Source organism: Bison bison, unplaced genomic scaffold (assembly GCF_000754665.1).
Source record: "Bison bison bison isolate TAMUID 2011002044 unplaced genomic scaffold, Bison_UMD1.0 scf7180017864495, whole genome shotgun sequence".
Taxonomy (NCBI): Eukaryota; Metazoa; Chordata; class Mammalia; order Artiodactyla; family Bovidae; genus Bison; species Bison bison.
In genome coordinates, this window is record NW_011495054.1 from 5,471,275 (window position 1) to 5,495,727 (window position 24,453).

At 44.6% G+C, this 24,453-nt stretch overlaps 1 protein-coding gene across 4 annotated transcripts; it reads right to left on the bottom strand.

Annotated features, from left to right (window-relative positions):
* Positions 1 to 1,371: 1,371 nt before the first annotated feature.
* TRAFD1 (TRAF-type zinc finger domain containing 1) lies at positions 1,372 to 20,834 on the bottom strand. Of its 4 annotated transcripts, none has more exons than XM_010828598.1 (12): positions 20,713 to 20,834; positions 17,564 to 17,622; positions 13,376 to 13,511; positions 13,210 to 13,263; positions 10,465 to 10,867; positions 9,213 to 9,419; positions 6,877 to 6,953; positions 5,222 to 5,452; positions 4,062 to 4,182; positions 3,097 to 3,436; positions 2,479 to 2,551; positions 1,372 to 2,249 (listed from the first exon to the last, which is right to left on the bottom strand). In XM_010828598.1, the coding sequence occupies exons 2-12, from the start codon at positions 17,608 to 17,610 to the stop codon at positions 2,196 to 2,198; spliced, it is 1,743 nt and encodes a 580-aa protein (XP_010826900.1). In that variant the 5' UTR covers positions 17,611 to 17,622; positions 20,713 to 20,834; the 3' UTR covers positions 1,372 to 2,195. The 4 variants fall into 4 exon arrangements, with proteins under 4 accessions (XP_010826900.1, XP_010826899.1, XP_010826902.1 ...); XM_010828597.1 differs by having other exon boundaries at positions 1,372 to 2,252; XM_010828600.1 differs by lacking the exon at positions 3,097 to 3,436.
* Between the last annotated feature and the right edge of the window lie 3,619 nt (positions 20,835 to 24,453).

Below are 24,453 nucleotides of genomic sequence, written 5' to 3' on the forward strand. Positions count from 1 at the left end.
TATATTCAGAATTACACCATCTAATGATTAGAACATATCCGGTCTCATTAGTTATATCGGGAATGCAAATTAAAATCACAATGAGTGTACTGCACCACTAGCAAAAGGGCTAGAAAGACAGCACCATGGTTAGGGAAGACGTGGAACCAAGAGAACTCTCGTGCACTGCTGGGGGAATGGACCCTACACCTGCCTTAGTTGTTCTGGTTCCTCCTCTGAGACCAGCAAGTCCACTCCCTAGGTGTAAATCCAGTAGAAACACGGCACCAAACTTCCCTAGGGGTCCAGCGGTGAAGACTCCGGGCTTCCACTGCAGGAAGAAAAGGGGGAAAACCTTTTCCCTTTTGTTGTAAGAGTATTCTTACAACCAAGAATACTCTACCCAGAAAGGTTCTCGTTCAGATTTGGTGGAGAAATCAAAAGCTTTACAGACAGGCAAAAGCTCAGAGAATTCAGCACTACCAAACCAGCCTTATAACATGCTAAAAGAAGGGCAAAACTCGAAAACAGCAAATAATGAATGGAAAAGCTCACCGGCAAAGGCTAACCTACAGTAAAGGTAGAAAATCATCCATACAAATAGAATTTCGAAACCAGCAAGCATGAGGGAAAGTACAAATGCAGGACACAGAAAACGCATTTGAAATTAAGATATCAGCAACTTAAAATAGTCTTGTATATATACAGACTACTATATCAAAACCTCATGGTAACAGCATACCAGAAAGCTATATGGGAATAACCGTTTTAAAAAATTATTTATTTTGGCCATGCTACACAGCTTGCAGGGTCTTAGTTCCTGGACCAGCAATGGAACCCACAACCCCTGCAGTGGAAGCACAGAGTCCTAACTGCTATACCACCAGGGAGGTCCTCCTTTTTCTTTTTCTCGATATAACTCAGATCCAGATGAGTCCTGGCTGCCATGAGTTAATAGCTGCACAGCCTTATACAAGTCACCCCCGTTTCCACATGTGAAGTTGGGGCAATTCTTCCTACTCTTCCCATTCCTGCTAGGTTGTTGAGAGGACAACAAATGACCTACAGTGCTAGATGTTCTGGTGCAAAGTATGAGGTGCCAGGGGGTGATGGAGAATTTTGCTAAGGCTCAGCAACTCGGGATTGAGGCTTTTGAGGAATCTGCCCTCCCCTCTTTGTTTGGGGATGGCCCCCAGCCCTCCCCAAATCAGCCCAGAGCTGCAGCCACCTGTCAGTTTCCCTGACTCCAAGGAGGCAGAAAAGCCACATCTTGACTGTCTGGCCCTCTCTGAGAAGGCGTGCCTTCCCTCGTTCCGCAGAGCTGACTCCAGGCGCCCTGGTCCGCCTACACTCCCCAAAGAGTGCGAAGTAGAAGGAACCACACGACTCAGCTGAACTCCAAGTACAAAGTTTATTACAAGGATGTTAATAACAGTAATAGTAAAATAAAAAGAGGGGAGGGGGCTCTGATTCTTGGTTTTCAGAGCCAAACACGAGTTTAGGCTTCAGTCCTGATTAAGGCAGAACCCAGCACGGCTCTGGAGGGCACAGGGAGCCCCTGGCCTTCTCCATCAGAAGGTAGTGAAGACAAAGAAGCCATGCTCCCCTCAGAAACAGAAGGCAGTGATGCCAAATGCCAAAGAAGCAGATTAAAACAAAGCCTGTAGTCCACGCACCTAAACCTCATCTCCAAAAGCCTTGTTCCTAACGCATATTACAACTGGCCTGAACACTTTAGCAAAGTTCCTCCATGCACCCTAGAGCCCAAATTCTAGAGTGGGGATGGGCAGGACACACGAGAGGTTACCCCCAAGGTCCCAAATTCAGGCCACCACAGGACGAGCATCACCTCACTGGTGGGACCAGCTTTCCAGAACCTTCCCTCTTTCCCACCAGGACCCCACAGCACCATGAAGCGACGGTGACAGTATGTCAAAAGATGAAGCCCTGGTGGGGCAAGGGGCCCTAATGTACACTTCTGTGCTGTCAAAGGCAGCAGCTAAAGCTGAAACATTCTCAACAGCCTCCCTGCCAACCCTCCCTCAAACCCCTAAACTCCCACAGCACAATCTCAAAAGACACAAAATGGCCATAACCTAGAAAACGTTAAAATCTGAAAGGTTGCCCCTGCCCACAGAGCCCGAGGGGCAGGGCTGCACCATGACAAGTCGTGCGGAGAAGATGGAACCAGCGCGCGAGTTCTCTATGGACGCTTGTTACTCCTCCTCCTCTTCTGCATCCCCAGCTCCCTGCTGCTTGGGGGTTTTTGCCTGCTGGACAACAGAACACAAACAAGGTTTATGCAGACAGAAAGAAAGCAACAGTCCTCCTGAAGAGCGCCAGAAGTGCCAGGCTTCTATGGAGCCTCCTCCTCAGAAGCCAGAGCGCAGTCCTTCAGCCACCATCAGCCTGAGGCCCCGCAGCTTCTCTGACTTGAAGAACCACACCAGCCCACCCACCGGAGTCCTCACTGAGCTTTACGGGCTGGATCCCACTCACCTTTGCACTTCTGCTGCGGTAGCTGGCAGCTGTGGGGGTGACCCGGGGGTTCCTGCCACCTTCACTCCTACTGCTGAAAGAGAAGGATTGGAAACTCATTCCTGAGATGCCCCTGAGCCAAAGTCAGGAAACTCAGGACAGAAACAGCTGGAGCCAGACAAAAGCAGCTCTCCAGAAGATAAAACTAATGAATAAAAAAACCACAGAGGGACTTTCTTGGTGGCTCTGTGGTAAAGAAGTCGCCTACCAATGCAGGAAGACGCAGGTTCTATCCCTGGTCCAGGAAGATCCCACATGCCTCAGACCAACCAAGCCAGTACACCACAACTACCAAGCCCGGGAGACACAACTACTGAGCCCACGTGCCACAACTGCTGAAGCCTGCGCGCCTAGAGCTTGTGCTCCTTTAACAGGAGACGCCACTGCAGTGAGAAGCCCGCCTGCTCACTGCAACTAGAGAAATGCCTGTGCAGCAGTGAAGACCCAGCACAGCCGAAAATAAATAAAAAACCACAGAGAGCAAAAGGACATTATGAATCAGGCCATGATACAAGCAAAATCCACACTTCCATTCTCCTGAGCTACCCCCAAGCTCTCCTCCCAAGCAATGTTTCTTACCTTGCTCCATATCTCCCTGAAGGCCCACGGGGGAAAGAGGGCACAAGGTTTTCTGGGTAGAGACTCCGAGCAGGGTAAGCTGCTGGGACGTGGCCAGGAGCCAGAGCCCCGTTATGGCTGTTTCGACTGCGCCCCCGGACACCCTGGCTGTCTAAGTTGTTGAGCTTCAGAGCGCGAGGAGGGCTCGGCTGGCACCCAGGCCTGGGGCCTGATGTGGATGTAGACAGGCGGTTAGGAGGAGCTGTCGTATTGTTAGGGGGTCGGCTAGAGGGGAGAGGGTAGGTGGGCCCTTTAGCCATTTCCTGCTTGAGATCATTCATGTAACCAGAAGACAGGTCTCCTGAGAAGAGAAAAGAGCACTAGCTTCAGGGGAAAGGCTACTCTTGGTGCTGGATTCAAGGCAAGAACAAAAGAGCCTGGGTAAAAGATGACCGCCTCGCCCCTAAAGGATGCTGAAACCCTTGTCTGCAGGACAGGTTGAGAACATCAATCCGCACCGTACACTTCCCACCTAAGTCCTCACTAACTAGTCAACAACGGCGCATAAGCAAACTTTGACAAATCACCTCTAACTGGCTTTGGGTTTCTAATAGTGACTGGGTTTCAAAAACAGTTTACTTGCCTAGTCTCGAGACTGTAAGAATACTGAGGCTAATTCTGATCACCCTACTCTAGGTGAGCATATTTCAACTAGAAGCAGGGGCCCAGGGCAGCCACAGTGAGGTGTGAAAATTACCTCCCAGTCATCCACTAAGTGTACCGACAGGGACTGGCAGCTGAATAAGCATTGATGCTAAGCATATCTCATGGCTGTCCCCAAAGCAGCTGAGTCTAACCCGGGACCACAACTAGCCCCAAGGGAGTCCTAAGAGAGCTTGTACTGCACTTGCTATTTTGGGGTGCAGGTGAACTCCGTTAAGAGTAGCTGATGAGAAGTGCAGCCTTGGCGCACCCCTGGCCCATACCCTGGTGTCGGACACGCCTCTTGGGCAGTTCTGGTGAGGTCTCTCGAGGCTGGAGATCCTGGCTAGGGATTCCCTCTGACACGTGGTTGTTTGCTGTGGCTGGGCGTTGGTCACACTGGTCCTAACAAGAAAAACCAGACTTAGTACCCAGTCATTCCTATGAGACGAAGCCCTGGGAGGAAAGAACACTGGGCTGGCGGTAAACACCTGATGGTGGGTAGGAGGGTGGCCTCGTGGTGTCGATGGGACAGGATGACTTTGACAACCACCGAGAGGAAGGGCCTGGGAGCAAGAGGAAGCGATCTGGAGCAGAGCAATCGTTCCTACTAGCACTGAATGATCAGGAAGATCAGGAAGCACTCTCTGGTCTGTGCAGGGATGAAGGAAGGGCAGATCCTGGGAGCCCAGAAAGGTCTGCCTACATTTTGACCACAGAGTACTGGCACCGCTGCTTATTTTGTGGTCTCCCCTAGGAGACAACAAGCAGTTAACTTATCTACTGCTTGATCCAAAGGCACAAGTGTTTATTTCAGAAATGAAATGTGTGGTGTTCTAGCAGTAGCTCTATGGCATCAATTACAGAAATGCCTCTGAAATACCTTCAGTGTTCACTCCCATAACAAACAAGACTGGGCAGAAAACATATCTTCCACTAAGACGCTGGAATCCCAGACTGTGAAAGCTGAAAAAGGACTTCAGATCATCCAGTCTAATTCCTTCATTCACAGGCATCCCCCGTGAGGGGCTGGGACCCACCAGAGGCCAACCGTAAGGGCAAAGCTAGAATCAGATTCCAGATTCCTGGAATGCAAGATACAAATGCCATCCAAACAGGAAGAACACACATGGTCAAAAGCAGAAACTGTTAGGGACCTCAGGGAAACTCCTTAACCATATGGCCTCCATACCCGCTTACCTGGAGTCCTGGCTCCTGGAGCTGCAGCTCGTGATACAATGGTTTCCATGCCAGAAGGCAGGGAAAGTCCAAAGGCCTGAGGTTCTGTGTATCTCAGCTCACAAAACAGGACACGGCCAGTAGCCAGATCAGGTATGCATGCAACTTCAAGGCCAGAGAAGCATTCTCCGCTCTGAAAGCCTCAGGTTCACTCCCAGAGGATCAAGGGGACAAGAGAAGTGCCCGGGTCCTCGGGGACTCTCACCTGGTGATGGAACAGCACCTCCTCTTCCAGCTGGACCCCACAGAATTCACACGGGATGACAACACTGTCCTCCACGGGAGCAGAGCTGCTGAAGCCCATCAGAGACTCAAACTGGCCACCTGCAGACTCTCGCATCAGCTTCTGGAAGATAGCGTCAGGGTCCTCCACCCCTCGGGGCGAAGTGCTGCCCACACTGAGCGGAGGTAAGGCACATGAAGGGTTACAGCTTGTCTGTCTCAAAAAAACACAGGTTAAAACAAACAAACAAACAAAAAAACAGAAGTTAAGGAACAAACTAAATTCTGAAAATATTTTCAGGAAGTCACAACATTTTCATAATGCTTAATAAATATTTGGGAAAAGGACTAAAAAGGGTCAGGGGAACACAGATGAAACACTCACTCTGCTTTTACTTTAAACATTTCTGTACTGTTTTAATTTTTTAAGTGTGTTTTTATGTGATTATTCTCTCTAAATTAATTTGAAAAGCTTCAAGATTCTTTCCACAGACATACAGTAAGAGAGGCTCATATATTCTTTGTTATCCCTGTGAATGGATTTTCTTATGTTACTCCCAAACCAAATACTAGATGTATTCAAATGCTGTATTGTTCCACATATGGGGGAATGCGTGTTCCACCCAGAGCACAGGGACCACTTACTAGCCATGGAAGTACCAGACTAGGTCAAACCAAATCAGAAAGTAAGAATGTTGAGAGGGAAAGGCGCTCCCTCCCCCATTGGAGCCGCTCTTCCAGCACAAAGGCTATTCCCTAATCCTTCCTAAAGGGCACAGGAACTTTCAGTCATTCAAAAACTACCTGACACCTTTCATACACCGCGTATTAAGAGATTCAGAAACCAAGAAAACCCAGAACCTGTCCTCTAGGAACTCCAGCTAGTGGTACAGACCAGCAGGGGGTCAGCCGGCCACCCCACAGGGTGAGGGTGACAGGCTGAGAGAGACATGGGCACAGGACGTCTGGGGAGCACACAGACGGGACCTCTGGCCTAGCTGTCAGAGCACTCCCCAGGGTACTTTCCTGAGAGTTGTGTCTGAACCAAGTTTGTGAGCAAGGGGTCTGTGTGGCTGGGTGTTGTTAAGCAGACAGGGGTAAAATGCCACACATGTCCAGGCAGAAAAAGTAAAGTGCAAAACAGAGCCCTGGCCCTCCCAGGAACTGCAGGGACTTCAGGGCTCCTGTAAATCAAAAGTGGCATGAGATGAGAGCTGATTACAAGATGGTCTCAAGAGACATACAGTATCTCCACAGGATGGAGGCAGCAACTGAGCCTGCTGGCATGAACGTTACTTTGCCCAGAGAGAATGAGGCCGAATTCTCACACCCACATGTGAGTCACACACAATTACTACTGGATTTTCCCTGGCAGCTCAGTAGTTAGGACTCCGTGCTTTCACTAGCGGCCAAGGGTGCCAATTCAATCCCTAGTTGGGGAACTAAGATTCCACATGCTGTGCAGTACAGCCCAAAAAACCAAAATACTTAAAAAAAGAAAAAGAAAAAAACACAGTTGCTCCTCTCATCACAAGAGTTGTATCAGTTTGCTCAAGATTTCATGTGTTCTGCAACACCAATATGGCCCGCACACGTTCTTCCTTAAAGCTTAAAGCCCTCAAGTAACTCACAACCCACCTGATGGTCAATCAGCAGTTCCTCTGGATAGAGCTCCTCACAAAATTCACAAGGCAACATGGTCTCGTCAACTGCACCTAGGTATCAGGCCACACAGACTCCAGGTGAAAACCACACTCAATTCAACCTTTTATACCCCTTAGGAGGGGTGGACAGGAAAATCTGATTTCCTTAAAACTATTAAATATGAAGACAAAATATATTTTCAGACCCAAACAGAGTCTTTATAATCAACAGATACTTGCAGTAGAACTTATAATGTACCTCAGGAAGAAATGTATCCTAAAAGGAAATTTGAAGAAGCAAGGAAGCAGGGGTGAGCCAAGAAAATGGTGAACACGTAATACACAAAATGATAAATGTGAGCGTATAAGCAGGAAGACTCTACCTCAGGGTGTTAAAAGGAGCACACCAGAGAGCACTGACACCCGTCAGTGGCATTTAAGTCACAAAGGAACAATCCACATTCTAAGCTTGCCGTGTTACCCGAGAGAAGTGTGAGGAGGCGGACTACATTTAGACTTTATTAAGTTAAATCAGTATGTTGAAATTTCCAGGGCAACTACTACAAGAGAATATAAGTTCCAAACCATTCATTCATGCAGGATCTGGAAAGATCCGACATGAGTGAATGAAACATGCAAACAAAGAAAAAAGTCAATAAAGCAATCTAAGAAATGACCAGGAAAGGAGAAAGTAAACTACACTGAATCCAGAGTCTTCATTTGTCACAACTATGCTATTAAAATTTTACTTTCTTCACCAATCTAAATGCTCAAGTCTGAGCCCTGGTTGGGGAACTAAGATCCCACACGCCATGCAGCTTGGCCAAAGAAAAAGAAAGACTCAAACAAATATCTGGATCCAGGACCAATTCCTATTCTCTCTAAATCAACAAAATGTTCAAAGTTAATCCTACTGTCCTTAAGGTCATTATTCTTACAGTGACATGAAGAAAAACCACAACTGAGAGCTGCCTAATTTTCAGGTCCCTAAAATCTTACAAGTTGAGCATTTTAAATATGACATGCCTTTCTCAAACGTATTGTTCTCTAAACAAGAGACCCAAAGGGTGATTCACTGCTCATAATCCAACTTTTATTTTTAAAAACTTAGTTTTAACCCAATGACACTAAAAAAAAAAATTGGTTTTAAATGGGGGTGGGGGGACCAAAGTTCTCTACAGGTGAAGGACAACTAATAAATACAGAACAGAGGAGAAAGATACAAAAATTATCATTTTACAACTGCCATAATAATACTTGATTCAAGCAAGAAACAGCAATAAATACTAAAACTGCTGGATAAGATTATGAGTATCCTGTTCCCCAGCAATCTAGAAACAGCATCCTACACACAGCTAATATGAAGCAAAAAGGCTACCTGCACAATGGAGATACCTGACAGACTCCACTCTAACAAACAGGATGAACTGACATCTTGAGAAAGACACAGCATGGCCAGTATAGCACTCCTGCCAAAACTATAACATGAACTTACACATGGGAAAATAATCAGACACATCTTAATTGAGAAAGAAGTCTACAAAACAGCAGGCCTGGACTCTTCAAAAATGCCAAAGAAAGAAAAGAGGAGGAGAGGTGCTTCCCTAGTGGTACAGTGGCTAAGAATTCACCTATCAATACGGTGGACACAGGTTTGATCCCTGGTCCAGGAAGACCCCACGTGCAGCTGAGCAACTAAACCTGTGCACCACAACTACTGAAGCCCAAGCACCACAGGAGGCGCTCCTGCTGTGAGAAGCCCACATGCCGCACTACAGAGCAGCCCCTGCTCGCTTCAACGAGAGACAGCCCACACAGCAACAAAGACCCAGCACAGCCACAAATAAATAAATTTTTTAAAAAGAGGGAGAGGGTAGGAAACCAAACTAAAAGAACCCAGAAAGAACTAAATGTATAATGCATAATCCTGGATTTCAAAAACAAAATTAAAAAGCTCTAAAGGACACTATGTATAAGCAAGGAGCTTCCTGAAAGTGGTATCTGTATTGTGCTCACACGGGAGAATGCCCTTGTTCTCAAGACGTACACCTTAAGACCACTTAGGGATAAAATGTCATGTCGGCAACTTACTCTCAAATGGCTCAGGGGAAAGAAATACAAAGATAAGTGGAAATACTAAAACTGATGAATATAAATGAGGGGCATATATTAATAGATAGTCACTGTACTTACTATTCTTGACAATCTTTTAAAAAGAGTTGAGAAAAGCAAATAAATGAAATTTAAAAAAAAACATTCTATCTCATGAAAAACTTGCAATCTTATACAAATTGTGACAAATAGAGGCTAGTGGAGAAAAAACAAACACACCCCTGATGTCATTCAGAGCGCTGGGACCTTCACGGGACTGGTCTGCCTCATATATGACCCTCCAGAAGTCCTGCTCTGCCAAGGTGGGGGCCTGGCCTTCATTCTGCAGACTTAGGGCCAACATGAAGTCCAAATTTGCACTGTCTTCACCACGCTCTTTGGGGGTCTGCCGGCTTCTATTCCTTTCCTGCCTTTCTTGTTCTTCCACTGAGGGGGGGAAAAAAGACAACAACTAGTATTTAAGAAATGTTAGATATGCTGCCATCCCTTAGTTCAAGCCCAGGCCTAGCAAATATTCAAGGTTTTCAGGAATCTGTGCAGGAACAAAAGAGGCCCAGCCCTACAGTGCTCACAGGAATCCAAACATTAAGAATGCCATGATAAAAGGCTCAATTATTATTCTAATTGTTTTACTAGTAAGTAATATGAATGAGCTGTAACTATGAAACAGGCACTGTGCTATGCATTTTACATGTATTTTCTATTCAGACAGGAAAAAGTCTGCCTGTAATGTGGGAGACCAGGGTTCAATCCCTGGGTTGGGAAGATCCCCTGGAAAAGGGCATGGCAACCCACTCCAGTATTCTTGCCTGAAAAATCCCATGGACCAAGGAACCGGTGGGCTACAGTCCATGGGATCAAGAGTCTGACACAACTCAGCGACTTAACACACTTTTGCATGATAGCAGAATGGTTTAAAGCATGGGGTCAGACAGCCTGAATTCAAACCCCAGCTCTAACACTTACCTACCCTCAAAAAACTATTCTGAGAACTAAATGAATTAATACAAGTAAAGAAAGTGAAGTCGCTCAGTCGTGTCTTTGCAACCCCATGGACTGTAGCCTACCAGGCTCCTCCATCCATGGGATTCTCCAGGCAAGAATACTGGAGTGGGTTGCCATTTCCTTCTCCAGGGGATCTTCCCGACCCAGGGATCGAACTTGGGTCTCCCGCACTCCAGGCAGAAGCTTTAACCGCTGAGCCGCCAGGGAAGCCCTGTAAAGCACTCTGTAAATGCCTTTAGGCACACAAGGGTACACTAGTAATGTCACCTGTGAACAGCAGTCACCCAACAATAATCCAATAGCAAAGATCCAAAAGCAAACTTTCTATAGGAAAGTTAAGTATGAAGAATACTTAACCTGTTACAGTCAGGTTTCTATAATTAAGATCTATCTGGTTCCAAAGCCCTGTTCCCATTTGCCCAGATCCTGATACCATTCCAGGTTTCTACTCCCAGACACAACTCACATAGATTATTCTGAATTGGAAACTGGGCTGTCATGCTCCTTTGGTTGGTGGTTCTACTTTGGAAAAGGTCTGATTCAAAGGCTCTCAGGGGCCTTCGAGGGAGCCTCATGGGTGGGTCCAGAGCCTCAATCTGTCTGAGCTGGGACGCAATCCAGATCCTATCTGGACCCCAAGATTCATCATACGCATTAGGTGGCATGGCAGCCTCGACTCTCTTTTCCTCCACATCTCTCCCACACACTTCAGGGTGAGTCTTCAGATCTTTCACCAGGACATTGCGCCCACAGGTGCCACATAACTCCGTCCGGGCACCACAGTAATCTTCATGGTCCTTTAGTTTGAGAACAGAAAGTTCCAGATCACAGTGCTGGCAAAGGGCAAGCCGTAGAGGACACTCAGTCTCCTGCAAAACAGAATAATGAGGCAGTTAATATTCCTAAGAGAGGTCATGCTGTCGCATAGGGCAAGGAAAGCAAAAAGTATTTACAAAAATATTCTCTTCCAACCCTAGCTTTGCCTGCCATGGTTTTCTATATTTAAAAGTCACAGCTTCCCTCTTTGTCCCACCACCAGATTCTACAAAGGGAAAGAAAATCTTATGAGGAAACTATTCACTACTTACAGCCACCCTGTCATCTTGTGTACACATTACAAAGGAACCCAAAATCAGCCAGCCAAGTCCAGGGGCAAACAGCAAAAGCAGAGCAATTCCCATATGCTTGTCAGAGCCCCACCCCAGACCAATTTCCCCTTACTGCTGCTGCTACTGCTGCTAAGTTGCTTCAGTCATGTCCGACTCTGTGCAACCCCATAGACGGCAGCCCACCAGGCTCCCCCGTCCCTGGGATTCTCCAGGCAAGAACACTGGAGTAGGTTACCATTTCCTTCTCCAATGCATGAAAGTGAAAAGTGAAAGTGAAGTCGCTCAGTCGTGTCCGACTCTGTGTGACCCCATGGACTGCAGCCTTCCAGGCTCCTCCATCCATGGGATTTTCCAGGCAAGAGTACTGGAGTGGGGTGCCATTGCCTTCTCCTTCCCCTTACTACTCTGATTTAAGTACCTGGCAATGAGGAAAAGTGATTGTCCTTTAGAAAGACACTGACTTTTTTAATCTGCACATTTGTATATAGCACTGGCTTTATTTTTTGTTCTTTTTAAAATATTTATTTATTCATTTATTTATTTGGCTACACCGGGTCTTTGTTGCTACACACAGGATCTTTAGTTGCTGCATATGGGATCTAGTTCCCTGACCAGGGATTGAACCTGGGCACCCTACATTGGGAGTGGAGTCTTAGCCACTGGACCACCAGGAAAGTCACAATATTACCTTTAAACTAACCAAATAAATCAAGAATCATCAACAAAGGGATTTCCCTGGCCTAATAAAATGTAGGTCAAATGCTTAGAAAAAAAAATGAAAGAGTGCCAAATTCTTTATAAGATGTTTATCTCTGAGCTTTGGGGTCTTGAAGTAGTTGTTTTTATATTTTCCAAATTTTCTACATTGACTATGAATCACCTTTCAAAATTATAAATTAATAAGTTAATAGCTTTTTTCAGGTACATAGAATGAAATGCACAAATCATAAGTACATACCTTAATGAATTTTTACATATATATATACACACTCCTGCATGACCACCAACTAAACAGTTGTTGGGATTTATTAGTTGGTGAATATGTTTATGTTCATTCAAAATATATACATACACATACACACACACACACACACACACACACACACACACACATACATACATATATATGGACTTCCCTGGTGGCTCAGATGGTTAAAGCATCTGCCTGCAATTCAGGAGACATGGGTTTGATCTCTAGGTCGGGAAGATCCCCTGAAGAAGGAAATGGCAACCCACTCCAGTATTCTTGCCTGGAGAATCCCACGGACAGAGGAGCCTGGTGGGCTACAGTCCATGGCGTTGCAAAGTCACGACTGAGTGACTTCACATACACACATATATATAGGGCTTCCCTGGTGGTCAGGTGGTGGAGAATCCCCCTGCCAATGCAGAGAACACAGATTCGACCCCTGGTCCAGGAAGATCCCAAGTACCTTAAGGCAACTGAGCCCATGGGCCGCAACTACTGAAGCGGGCAAGTCCTAGAGTCTATGCTCCAAAAGAGAAGCCCCGGCAGTAAGGAGCCTGCACACCACAAGAGAGCAGCTCCCACTCACCACAACTAGAGAAAGCCAAAGTGCAGCAACAAAGACCCAGCACAGCCAAAAATTAATTAAAAAAAAAACACACTTATCCAACTATGCCCAATTTTATCTCAACTAGAGACCAAATGATACCATGTTCTCTCTTGTCAAATGCTGAGAATTTGTTTGGGTGTAAACAGCATGTCACCCAAGCGATCAAGAAGTCAAAATGGAATTAGAAGATGGAAGGCAGGCTGTGTGCTAAAGAGGCTGTACCACACTGGCCATCCCAGGCTTGGTTTAGCACTCGGTGAGCCTGCCAACAGTCAAACCCCAGCAGGAAGGACTCAGTTCCAAAGGCTCTGGGGCTTGAGCCTGAGGCACAGCAGCCGTGCAGTCAGATCTGGCAGCAGACAGTCGAAGTCTCAAGTAGGCTCAAACAGGCTTTGAGAGGCAGTGTGCCTGGCGCTGGCGGAGAACAAAGACTCCACAAGACTGGCTTTCTGCTCTGCAGGCGGCTCTGTAATCTCAACAGGACTGGCCCCATGGTAATTCCCTTCACGGTACAGGGAAACTAACCTCGTGCTTCTTTAGCTGCCTTTTCTCCAACTTCTTGTTACACTTGCAGGTCACCTAGGGTAAGAAGCAAGAATCAGTAAATGGGCTTTGTGACAACACGCTCGCTTGCTGTTACACAACAGCAAGTCTACTCCGCTTCTGAACATCTGAGCGCGTGGTGGTTCACCTGACAATGTTCTGTAGCCATGTGCGTCTCCATGTCACATTTGGGAAATGGTTCCTTGCAGACAGGACACACACCAATGTTCCTTTGACAGTGGATCTCATGGATGGTAAAGTTAAACACAGGAATTTCTTTTTTGCTACAGAAATAGATCAAAGAAAAAGGCAAGAATTACTGACATCTATGCCCAGAGGAATCACAGGGAAATCTGTCTGGTCCAATCTTCAGACTCCATTACTTCTCTTTAGTGAGGACCTAACAAATAAGCTCTGTGTCTGTTACTGCCCCTGCTTTCCAAGAATTAACTCCTGAAGGTTTTCAGTCTTTCATGCAACACTGAGTTCTCAGTGCTGTGCACAACCTCTAAAAGCTCAGCCTCACTTTCTAGATGTCAGAGTTCATCACAACCAACAGCATGAAGTCAGATGCCACGAGGAGCTAGCTGAGCTAGGCTTTTCCAAAACCATCCATGCTCCAAAGCACAACGATCCACTCCAAGATTATTTTTTTAAAACAAATTTAAAAAATGTATATCTACCATTTACTTTCAGTCTCAGCTACCTTTAATCACATTAGATTTTATGCCACTAAAGTCAAACCAAAAAGGGCAAATGCCAGCTTTGCAACTGTCAGTGGGGAAGGGATCCCGTCCCCTTTATGTCTCACATGTCTTTCAAAGCAGGCTGGACATGAACTGGGAACAAGCTCTCTGGTTGGTATAAACTTTACTGCAGAAATGTACCAAAAGGAAATCCTGAATCCCTTCCCCCAGAGCACATATACACTCAAACTAGAGGCACATAACATTCAAAGGCCTTCCTTTTACTCATTCGGTTATGACCATTAGAAATCTCCAACTTCATTCTAACTAAAGGAAACATTAAAAGAATGTACCTGTAAGTATGTCACCTAGGATAAATTTTCAGAAAACAAAAAACACTGAACAGGATAAATACAGACAGTTACACAACAAATCTATAATAACCTGTTTCACCTCTGAAGCTGAATACTACAGAGACCTTCTCCCACATCAAGTTGCAGATTATTTCTCTTTTATAGTTTTCATCTTCAGACATAGTCTAAGAAACATTTCAAAGTAGGATGACAGGTGTGCCTCCAGCTAGTCATACTCCCAATCTGAAGGACTAAGACACCAAAAAAAAAATGTAAATTCATTTCATCCAAAGGTAGAACCATCAAGGCATGTACCTTGATGTCACCTGTACCCTAGTCATCGAGGCAGCTCTCAAAACAAAACTGGAAGGGGCTGCAGAGTAATAATCAAGTGTGAGAGATGGGAAGAAAACTCAGATGAATAAGAGGGAAACTACCAATGCTTTGACACCCTCAACGTGCCCTATTTTACCAAAATTCCCAGCTTTCCAAGGAAATTGTCAGTTTTAAATTAATTCAGCTTAAGTTTTTCAAAACTGAAGAATATTAAAATATATAGTGGAAGGAGCTATAAATCAAAGTTATCATCTAAATCTATTTAATAAATATTAAAATTAGTAAATCCTACTATTAAAGATGTTATGAAACTAGTACTCTTAACAGATTGCTGGTGGTAGTATAAAACCACTGTTTTTAAACAGTCTAAAACTGCATTTCTATTTCTAGGACCATTAGCAGTTAAAGTGTGTTTAATAAAACAAAGACCCTGTCATTAAATTACTTGTTAAAGACCAGTAATTCCACTCTTGGGATTATGAAGATTTTCATTAGTATCATAAAACGGTAAAAAACTGAAAACCATTAAAAATACCTAAACTATAAGGCAACAGTTAAATACTGTATACCAACAAAGCGCAGGAAGCAAAGCCATATCCTGATTGCAAATCCTGTGTGCACAGATGCCACGAAAAATTAAAGCTAGCAATTACCTCTTACAGTGCTGAGAGTCTAGATTCTTTTTTCGTAATTTTGACAACAATTTTCTTTAAACGGCCAAAGTCAAGAAAATAAATGTCTGGTCTTTACAGGGCTCTTCAGGACAATCTACTGACACAGAGCATTCATTCTACATGTATAATGCCACTAAAAACTTTAGGATTAAAAAATATTAAGGACCATGACATAAAGAAGCAAGAATCAAAAGCAGTTGTCAGGTAAGATCACAGAGCATTTACAATGTCACCTTTTGGGAAACCTTGAAAGAAGATAAAAGACAATTGAAGTAATTACACAAAATGGTTGCCTGATAGTTACTTTTTTTAAAATTTAGCTGCCAAGGTAGTTCCACCAAAAGTTCTAAAGAGAGACAAAATACTAATATAAAACTTGCCTCCTACCTACAGATAAAATTAAGATGTAAATGAGAACACATTCAAGTCTAGATAAAACTGCTAAAAGCCCCAAGAAAGAACTAGCCAAGTTAGAGATGAAATTTCATTTTCCAAGGTTTCCAGAAAATGGAAATTTTATTTTCCAAGGTTTCCAGAAAAATCCCCAGCAAGCTTCCAAATGACATAGAACCATGCAAAAATAAGAAGTCAAAGTCTTCTAACACTGAAGCTTCTGTTTTTGAGACTCAAACTCTCCCATCAACGGACAAAACAATAAGAAAACAGGTAACATGCAAAAAAAAAAAAAAACCGCCTTCAATCACAACAAACTATTCTTTTTCCTGGCCCAGGAGGTTTAACTGCAGCGCATACTCTGATGAGCATCTTAACTTTTCTTAGGGAACAACAGGAATATGGCTCTAAAGACAGAATTTTAAAACCTGGAATTTAAATAGGGCTACTTAGATGGGAGGATTGTACTGGCTTGGTCAGGTTTCCATGCTAATTTGTCTTTTTTCTTTAAATTGCTTTGGCTTTGAATAACTTTGTTTTCATTAGCTTTCCATTAACTTACCCTTTCTTTTTAAAAATAAAAAGTCCCTTAGCATAGGGACATTTATATACTGTCTTAGGTTTGAGATTCCTTCAAAATGTAGTGGACTGAAAAAATAAGAATCTCTTAACTGATGTTAAAGCCAATATGTCTCTTTCTTTCTAAAAACACCATGTTTTCTTATGATTATTTGTATAATTGATTATTACACTTGCATCAGAAACTGTACACATAAAACCTAAACAGAGCTAAAATAGTTTTTTTAAAAGGTGAAAGGGACAGTGGCACAGTACCAAAAAAATACCCTATAAGGCAAGACATCCTGACAGAAATAAAATCTTAATTTCATGCAGGGAAAAAATATTGTGACCAGCAGTGGCTCTGACTGTATCCTAGAGTTGAGGAGAAAGCAAAAGGCAATTAAAAAAAAAAAGAAAGAAAAAACTTTATCAGGCTCATCTTTCAACAGCCTGTCCTACCACAATTTGGTAAGTTAAATATAGCACAGGTAGTTCTGCTTTGCTTTTTTCTTTTATTTTCAGTAAGGGAACTTGGATATCCCTAAAATGCCAAGTTCTTGAGAAAGTCCAACCAGAAATCAGCTGATTACAAGCTGCACTCCTAAGTTTCATTTCAGCAGAAAAAGAGTTGCCCTTTCTTGTCACTCTTGTCAGTTAAAAACACGAATATAAGGAAGCTTGACATTCAAGTCTGGACCCAGTCCTTCTACTAACAGTTCTGGAATCATGCAGGACTGCTGAAAGACTTTGACTCAAGTTTTTTTTTTAAGCAATGGAACATTCTTTCAGTAAAATCCTTTACAAAAACAGCTGAGCTGTTCTGCTGTACACACAGAGCCAAGTGCACACCAAACCATGATCCCCTTCAACCTCAAGACAGCCGCTGCAACCACTCAGGGAGGTCCTCGCAACACACTTTGAAAAACACTGCTCTAGTCCAAACATTTCATTATATTTTTATTATCTTTAAAAAACATATGATATTTTTCAGGAAGACAAAAAACAAATTCCTGAACCTATAGGTCAGAGAAGTGAGGATTCAAAGGAGTCAAGTGACTTGCCAAAAGTTATTAACTAATTCACAGTAGGAACCAGACTCCTAACTCCCATCTCCATCCCATCAGTCTTGTCACTGCTCTATGCTACCTAAACCAATCACCCCTTGTGGAATTTCTAAAACAGGCACTTTTATCCAAAACGGTTTAAAAAAACTTTAATCCCATATACTTGCATGACATGTTATATGTCATGGCTCCAATTTTAACCTGCCAACTACTAAATCAACTGTTTACAGAACTGTCCTCATTCCAATAATATTTCTTCGATTTCTTACCAATTGTCACACAGTCGAGTGTCCTGGTCATTTAGAAATTCAGCCATCTTGAGCTGTTCCTAAAAAAACAACAAAGGAAGAAGTAGGATCTTTCCATTTCATTTTTGTTTTAAGAATGACCACACACACACACACACACACAACAGTGCACAGAAAATGTCACCAAAGCCAGTTCAGTTCATTTAATATGCAACAAACTTGGGTCTGATTGTTTTCATTTTAAAATAACTTGACTTGCAGGGCTTCCCTGGTGGTTCAGTGGTGAAGAATCCGCCTGCCAATGAGGGAGACATGGGTTTGATCCCCAGTCTGGGAAGATCCCACACGCCGGAGCAATTAAGCCCTCGTGCCACAACTACTGAGCTTGTGTTCTAGAGCCCGGGAACAGCAACAAGAGAAGCCACCACAGTGAGAAGCCCGCACACCACAACTAAAGAGTGCCCCCGCTCTCTGCCAACTACAGCAAAGCCCACAGAGCAGTGAAGACCCAGAACAGCCAAAAATAAACAATTAACAACAAATAAAAACAATTTGACTTGCAAAAACAGCACAAAGAACTCCCACATATCTCTCACCCAGTACATCATAAATAACAATAGTAAAATTACCAAAGGGCAGGAAACTAACACTAATACAATACTAACAACTAATCCACAAATAGTTAATTTCACAAATCATGCACTAATACCCTTTCTTGGGTTCAGGATGCAATCCAGAGTCAAATATTGCATTTATTTGTTACTTCTCCTTAATCATCTTTGATCAGGGATATTTTTTCAGTCATTCTTTTTTTTTTTTTTTTGACCAAGCAGCATGCAGGATCTTAGTTCCCCAACTAGGAACCAAATCCTCAAACCCATGCCTCCTGTAGTGGAGGAACGGAGCCCTAACCACTAGACTGCCAGCAATTCCTTTAGTCTTTCATCCTGCATGACCTTGTTAAATGTACTGGCTAGTTATTTTGTAGAATATCCTTCAAGTTGAATTTCATTGATGTTTTCCTGTGCTTAATACATTTTTGACAAAAATACCACAGAAGTGACGTTGTGCTCATCTCAGGGCATTATATCAGAAACCACATGATGTCAACAGTCATTATTACAGATGATGCTAACTTTGATCACTTCATTGAAATAGTGTCTGCCAGATTTTGCCACTATGAAGTCTTTGCTTCTTTCTAAACAAGATGTTAATGCAGAAAGCAAAGTTTCGGCAACTTTAATACCAGTATTTACAATACTCAGATTACCCCTTTCCGTGACGCAAAAATGGTCTAAAATACTGCCTTAGTAGGGTTCTTGAATGGTTTACACCTTTCCAAATTAACACTATTCAAAACACCTACTCGTTCATTCAACATAATTAAGACCGTGTGCCACTTGTACCCTAGTCCTAACAATACAAAATAACAAAATATATTGTCCAATCTCTAACACAACAACAATTTAGTGATAGGGGAAAATAAGCAAAGAAACTGAGGAGTATTTTGATGTTAAATTTAAGTAGACAAGTGGAGACTGAATGAAGGGAATCTACTCTAGATAAGGGTGGTCAGGGAAGACATTTCTGAGGCCATGACATATTTTAAAAAAAGATCTGAAGCACAAGGATCCATCCATGCAGAGGAAGATAAGAGGATGGAATAGAGAAAAACCCATTCAGGCACTGGGCCTAACAGGCAATGAGAGAAAGTACAGGTAGATCTGGAAGAGCATAATGAAAAAGGGGAATGATTCAAGCCCTTATCCTGTAGGACAGAAAAGAATACTGGATTATTTTCCAGGTTCAGTGATAAACCACAGAAGAGTTTTAAACTAGGCAGTGACAAGATTAACGACATCCATTCTGATGTGATGTAAACTAGTGACAGGAAGCACCTATCTATGAAAAGAAACCATGTTCCCAAAAGGGGTAAGCCTGATAACTTTTCTTACGGCCGTCTGACTGATCCTAGGCATGCTGTATTCCATCCCACCAAAGCCAGGGTCAGAGCCTCTTAAGAGTCAAGTACCCGGTTCTCTAGCTTCAAGGGGGTTGGGGTGGCACGCAGGGCTCGGAGTTGGTCCCCTCTGAGGGTCAATTCTGCTTCTGCCGTTCAGCAGATGTGTGATTTAACCTCTCTGGGCCTTCGGATTCCTCACGCAGAAAAGGTCACTGGGAGGAGTAAAGGAGCGAAATGCATGGAAGCGCTTTGGTAGAGCAAGTTTCTTTCAAACCTTAGAAGGAAGCCCCTCTTAGGCGAAGGCCAGGACTCCCAGGACTTCCCTGTGCCCGAGATGGGTGGGGACACCACCGCAGGGTCCACACCCCAGAAGGCAGTTTCCCGAGGGGGAGGGGTGATACCAGATGGGGAATGGAGAGGGCACCAGAGCTACGCCAATCGTAACTGACATTTACCGGCTGTTTCCTGATGGCTCAGTCGGTAAAGAATCTGCCTGCAGTGCAGGTAGACCCGGGTTCGATGGCTGTGTGTTGGATAGATCCCCTGGAGAAGGAAATGGTAACCCACTCCAGTATTCTTGCCTGGAGAATCCCATGGACACAGGGGCCTGGTGGGCTGCAGTCCATGGGGTCGCAAAGAGTCGGGCACGACTGAGCGACTAACACTACTGATGGCTAAACGCTTTTACATGGACAATCTTTTCATCCAGACCACAATCCGAAGTGGTGAAAAAGTCACCACCCCCATTTCAGAGACCGCGCATGAGGAAATCCGGGGAAGACAGCTGCTGCACGGTTCTGAGTCGGGGCCTCGAACCCGGGTCCGTCAGCTAACAGCCCACGCCAGGCCACCCGCGGCCCCCTCTCAGGTTGGCCGCTCGGGACTCCGGCCCGGCCCCGCCCCGCCCCGCCCCGCCCGGGGCGCGGTGCCCACCGCGCGCTCCGAACTACGGCCGACTCCCAGCCCCGCGGGGCCAAGGCCTGGAAGGGGCGTACCCCGGGAGCTGTCGAGGCTCCGCTTAAGGGAGCAAGAACGGCTTTCCACTGGCCAAGACAGACACTGCGACGACGCGGGCATTTTTTTTTTTTTTTTACGAGAAATCCCGCGATCCCAGGGGCCCACAAAAGCCCACCCTCGGGATGCCGGCCTCCTCCCGAAACTGGAGGCCGCAGGAGGTTCCCTAGACGCTGGCCACCGCTTCTCTCACCTGGGACGAGAAGAGACACGCCAAGCCAATCCGCTAAGCCGCCGACACTGAGCCTCTACGGTGAGCCCCCGCGACTGAACAACGGCCCCCGAAGCCGCCTCACCACTTCCGACCGTCACGGAGGAGCGCGCCCATTGGCCAGGAGCGGACCCGACTCTCTGTCCATTGGACGGCACCGTTGTCGTTCTCAGAGCCCCTCCTTCTGCGTGCCGATTGGCTCCGCAGGGCTCCGCGGGGGCGTGTTCCTAGGAGTCCCAACCCCTGCACATCTGGAAGGAGCAGCAGAGACCTGAGCTGTGAGCCTAGGTCTAAGACCCTGCAGTTCTTCCTGGCACATGCTAATAATATTTGCATGAATAAACTCTGTACAAACATTACTAATATTCCTTATATATCAAGATAACTAACGGCATTTGTTCTCTTGTCATGGGCCATTAATACTTATTAGTCATTCTTGTTGCTATTATAATGCCCTCGTGCCAAGACATCTGCAAGGCTCTGCCCATATTTGAGCACTTGGCTCTTTACAGTGGAAGAGCGAGTGCATGACAGGCAGGTTTTAGTTTCAGATTCTCCACTTGCTACCTGAATAGATTCTCTGAATTCCTCCTCCCTCATGAATTATATATATATATATATATATATATATAATAGTTGAATATAGAACATATTATTTACAATATAGCAATTCAAAGTAATGATTTTTTTGCAGATTATAATTGCAAGATATTCATGACATAGTGGTAAGCAGGAGAAGCAGGTCACAAAGTATTGTTTATTTATAACAGGATAGAATGCTTAGCTTAAATGGATCGTAAATTCTCTGTGATTCCCAAGATATAAAGTTCAAAATCAGGCAAAATTAATCTAAGGTGAGAGAAGTTACTATAACGGTTCCCATTTGGAGGGTATGATCTGCAAGAAAATATGAAAAAGATTTCCAAGTACTGAAAGTGTTCTATAACTTGATCTGCAAAGTGGTAAACACATGTACTAATTAGTAAATGGTCAGTAGGCTATACAGTTAGGATATGTTAAAGATAACATACCATTCTATATTGTCCTGCACCTTGACTAATTTTTTTGTAATACTACACATTCAGTCTTGAAGATCTATTCATTTTTAGCTTCTATATCTGAAGCGTCTTTACAGTTTTTCAGCAGTCATTCCATTCTATGATGTGCCATGGTTTATTCAACCAGTTCCCTATGGATAGACATTTTGGCTACAAAACGCTTTTTTAAATTTTTATTTATGTATGGCTATTCTGGGTCTTCATTGCTGTGTGGGCTTTTCTCTAGTTGAGGAAAGCAGGGGCATACTGGCTAGTTGCAGTTGCAATGCCCGGACTTCTCCTTGCTGCTGAGCATGGGCTCTAGGCAAGTGAGCTCAGTAGTTTCGGTTCCCAGACTCTATAGCACAGGTTCCACAGGTGTGGTGTGGCACACGGGCTTAGTTGCTCTGCATCGTATGGGATCTTCCCAGATCAGGGATCAAACCTATGTTTCCTGCATTGGCTGGAGGATTCTTTACCATTGAGCCACCAAGGAAGCCCCAAAATGCTATTTTTGAATACACCATAACCAATACCTGAAGTCCACAACTACATCAGCACCAGTCTCGTTGATTCGCTCAGCACATTTATACAGGGTACCATATGTGCCAGGCCCCAGATGAGATCCTGGAGCTTTACTGGCAAACAACACGTCAAGCTCCCTGCCTTCCCAGAAGCTTGCCAGGAAGAGAGGCACAATGGAAATGACAATAACTATGATACTGTTGTGGTATAATAAAGAACACAATGTATCTGATTTTTGTTCCTGGCACAGAAAAACCTTGGAATTTCCTGAGCCAATAGGAGCATCTATGTTATGCTAGTGAGGTGACTCAAAGTGAACCCCTAGATAGCTTCAGAATGGTGGACTGGGGACTTCCCCTGATAGTTCAATGGGTAAGACTTCATGCTCTCAATAAAAGGGGCCCCAGGTTCAATTCCTGGTCAGGGAACTAGATCCCACAGGCTACAAATAAGACCGCGCTCAACCTACACAAATAAACATTGAAAAAAAAGAATGGTGGGCTGGTCCCCAGGATAGACCAATCACATTATTAGAGGATTGGAATTTTCCACTTCCAGAGATGGGAGGGGTCTGGAGGCTGAGTTCAATCAGGTGACCAGTGATTTCGTCTATCTTGCCTTTAGTGATGAAACCTCAATAATAACTCTGGCACTTAGGCTAGAGGGAGCTTCTGGATTGGTGAGCCTATTGTGTGCCTGGAGCATGACACACCCTGACTCCACAGGGAGAAGGCACCAAAGCTGTGTGTTGTCCCTCAGGCTGCATCCTGTGTGTCTCTTCATTTGGCTGTTCCTGGTCTCTATCCTTTACAATCAAGCAGTGGTTGTTAGGACTTTCCTGAGTTCTGTGGGTCATTCTGTGCTGTGCTATGCTAAGTCCCTTCAGTCATGTCCAACTCTTTGTAACCCTAGGGACTGTAGCCTGCCAGGCTCCTGTGTCCTTGGGATTCTCCAGGCAAGAATTCTGGAGTGGGTTGCCATGCCCTCCTCCAGGGGATCTTCCCAAACCAGGGATAGAACCCATGTTTCCTGCGGCTCCTGAATTGCAGCTGGATTCTTTACCGCTGAGCCACTGGGGAAGCCTGTGGGTCATTCTAGTGAAAAACCTAAGAGAGTCATGGGAAACCCTAAATTTGAAGCCAGTTGGTCAGAAGTATGGTTGATCTGGGGACCCCTGACATGTGGCCGGCAGTTGACGTGAGTGCCATCTTGTTGAGGATTAGTAAAATCTGTTTTTCATGCACAGCAATTAACTTCTGACAACACATGTGTACAAGTTTCTCCTCACACTGACAACCAATCCTCCAACCTATTGGTCTTCAGCTGGGTATCCTACAGTTTAATTCAAGACTCACACTAACGACCTGATCCCACAAGTTAACGGCTCAGCCCCACAACACTGCTCCTACTCTCCCAACTTCTGCTGCCAGTCACAAGCCCAGTTTGTCACCATGCTTCTGACCAACCAGCTATGAATGGAAGATTCCCACAATTCCCTCCTCGTATTTGATAATTTGCTATATTGGCTCACAGAACTCAGAGAAACACTTTACTCAATTTTCCTGGTTTCTCATAAAGGGTGTTATAAAGGATACAGTTAATTGATCAGCCAGACTAAGAGGTACACAGGGCAAGGTCTGAATGGGTCCCAAGCACAGGAATGTCTGTCCCTGTGGAGTTCAAGTGCGGCACCTTCCTGACATATGGAAACTCCCTGAAGGTCATAGTTTAGAGGTTTTTATGGATGTGAGTTGGAGCAAACTCTGGAAGATAGTGGAGGGCAAAGGAGACTGGAGTGCTGTAGTCCACGGAGTCGCAGAGAGTCAGACTCGACTTAGCGACTGAACAACAACAACGGAGGTTCAATTACACAGGCATGATTGATTAAATCATTGTGGCCATTTGTGATAAACTCAGTATCCAGCCCCGCTCCCTTCTCTAGGAGGTGGGCAAAGGGTGAGACTAAAAATTCCAATGCTCTAGTCACCTGGTTGGTTTATCTGGTAACCAGCTATCTAGGGACCCACCAAGAGTCACCTCATTAGTATAAATTAAACTCAGGTGTGGTTGAAAGGAGCTTATATGAGCAACAAAGAATTATCACCACTAACACTCAGGGAATTTTCCAAGGGTCTCAGAAGCTCTTAGGCCAGGAACTAGG

Excerpts from the sequence above, each read along its gene's own strand:
- TRAFD1 (XM_010828597.1), bottom strand. The coding sequence starts at position 17,610 with ATGGCTGAATTTCTAAATGACCAGGACACTCGACTGTGTGACAATTG. Across the intron at positions 4,183-5,221 it reads AGGTGCTGTTCCATCACCAG|GACCAGTGTGACCAACGCCC; the intron begins GTGAGAGTCCCC and ends TTTTCTTGTTAG. Across the intron at positions 3,437-4,061 it reads GAGGCGTGTCCGACACCAGG|GAGACCTGTCTTCTGGTTAC; the intron begins GTATGGGCCAGG and ends TTCTCTTCTCAG.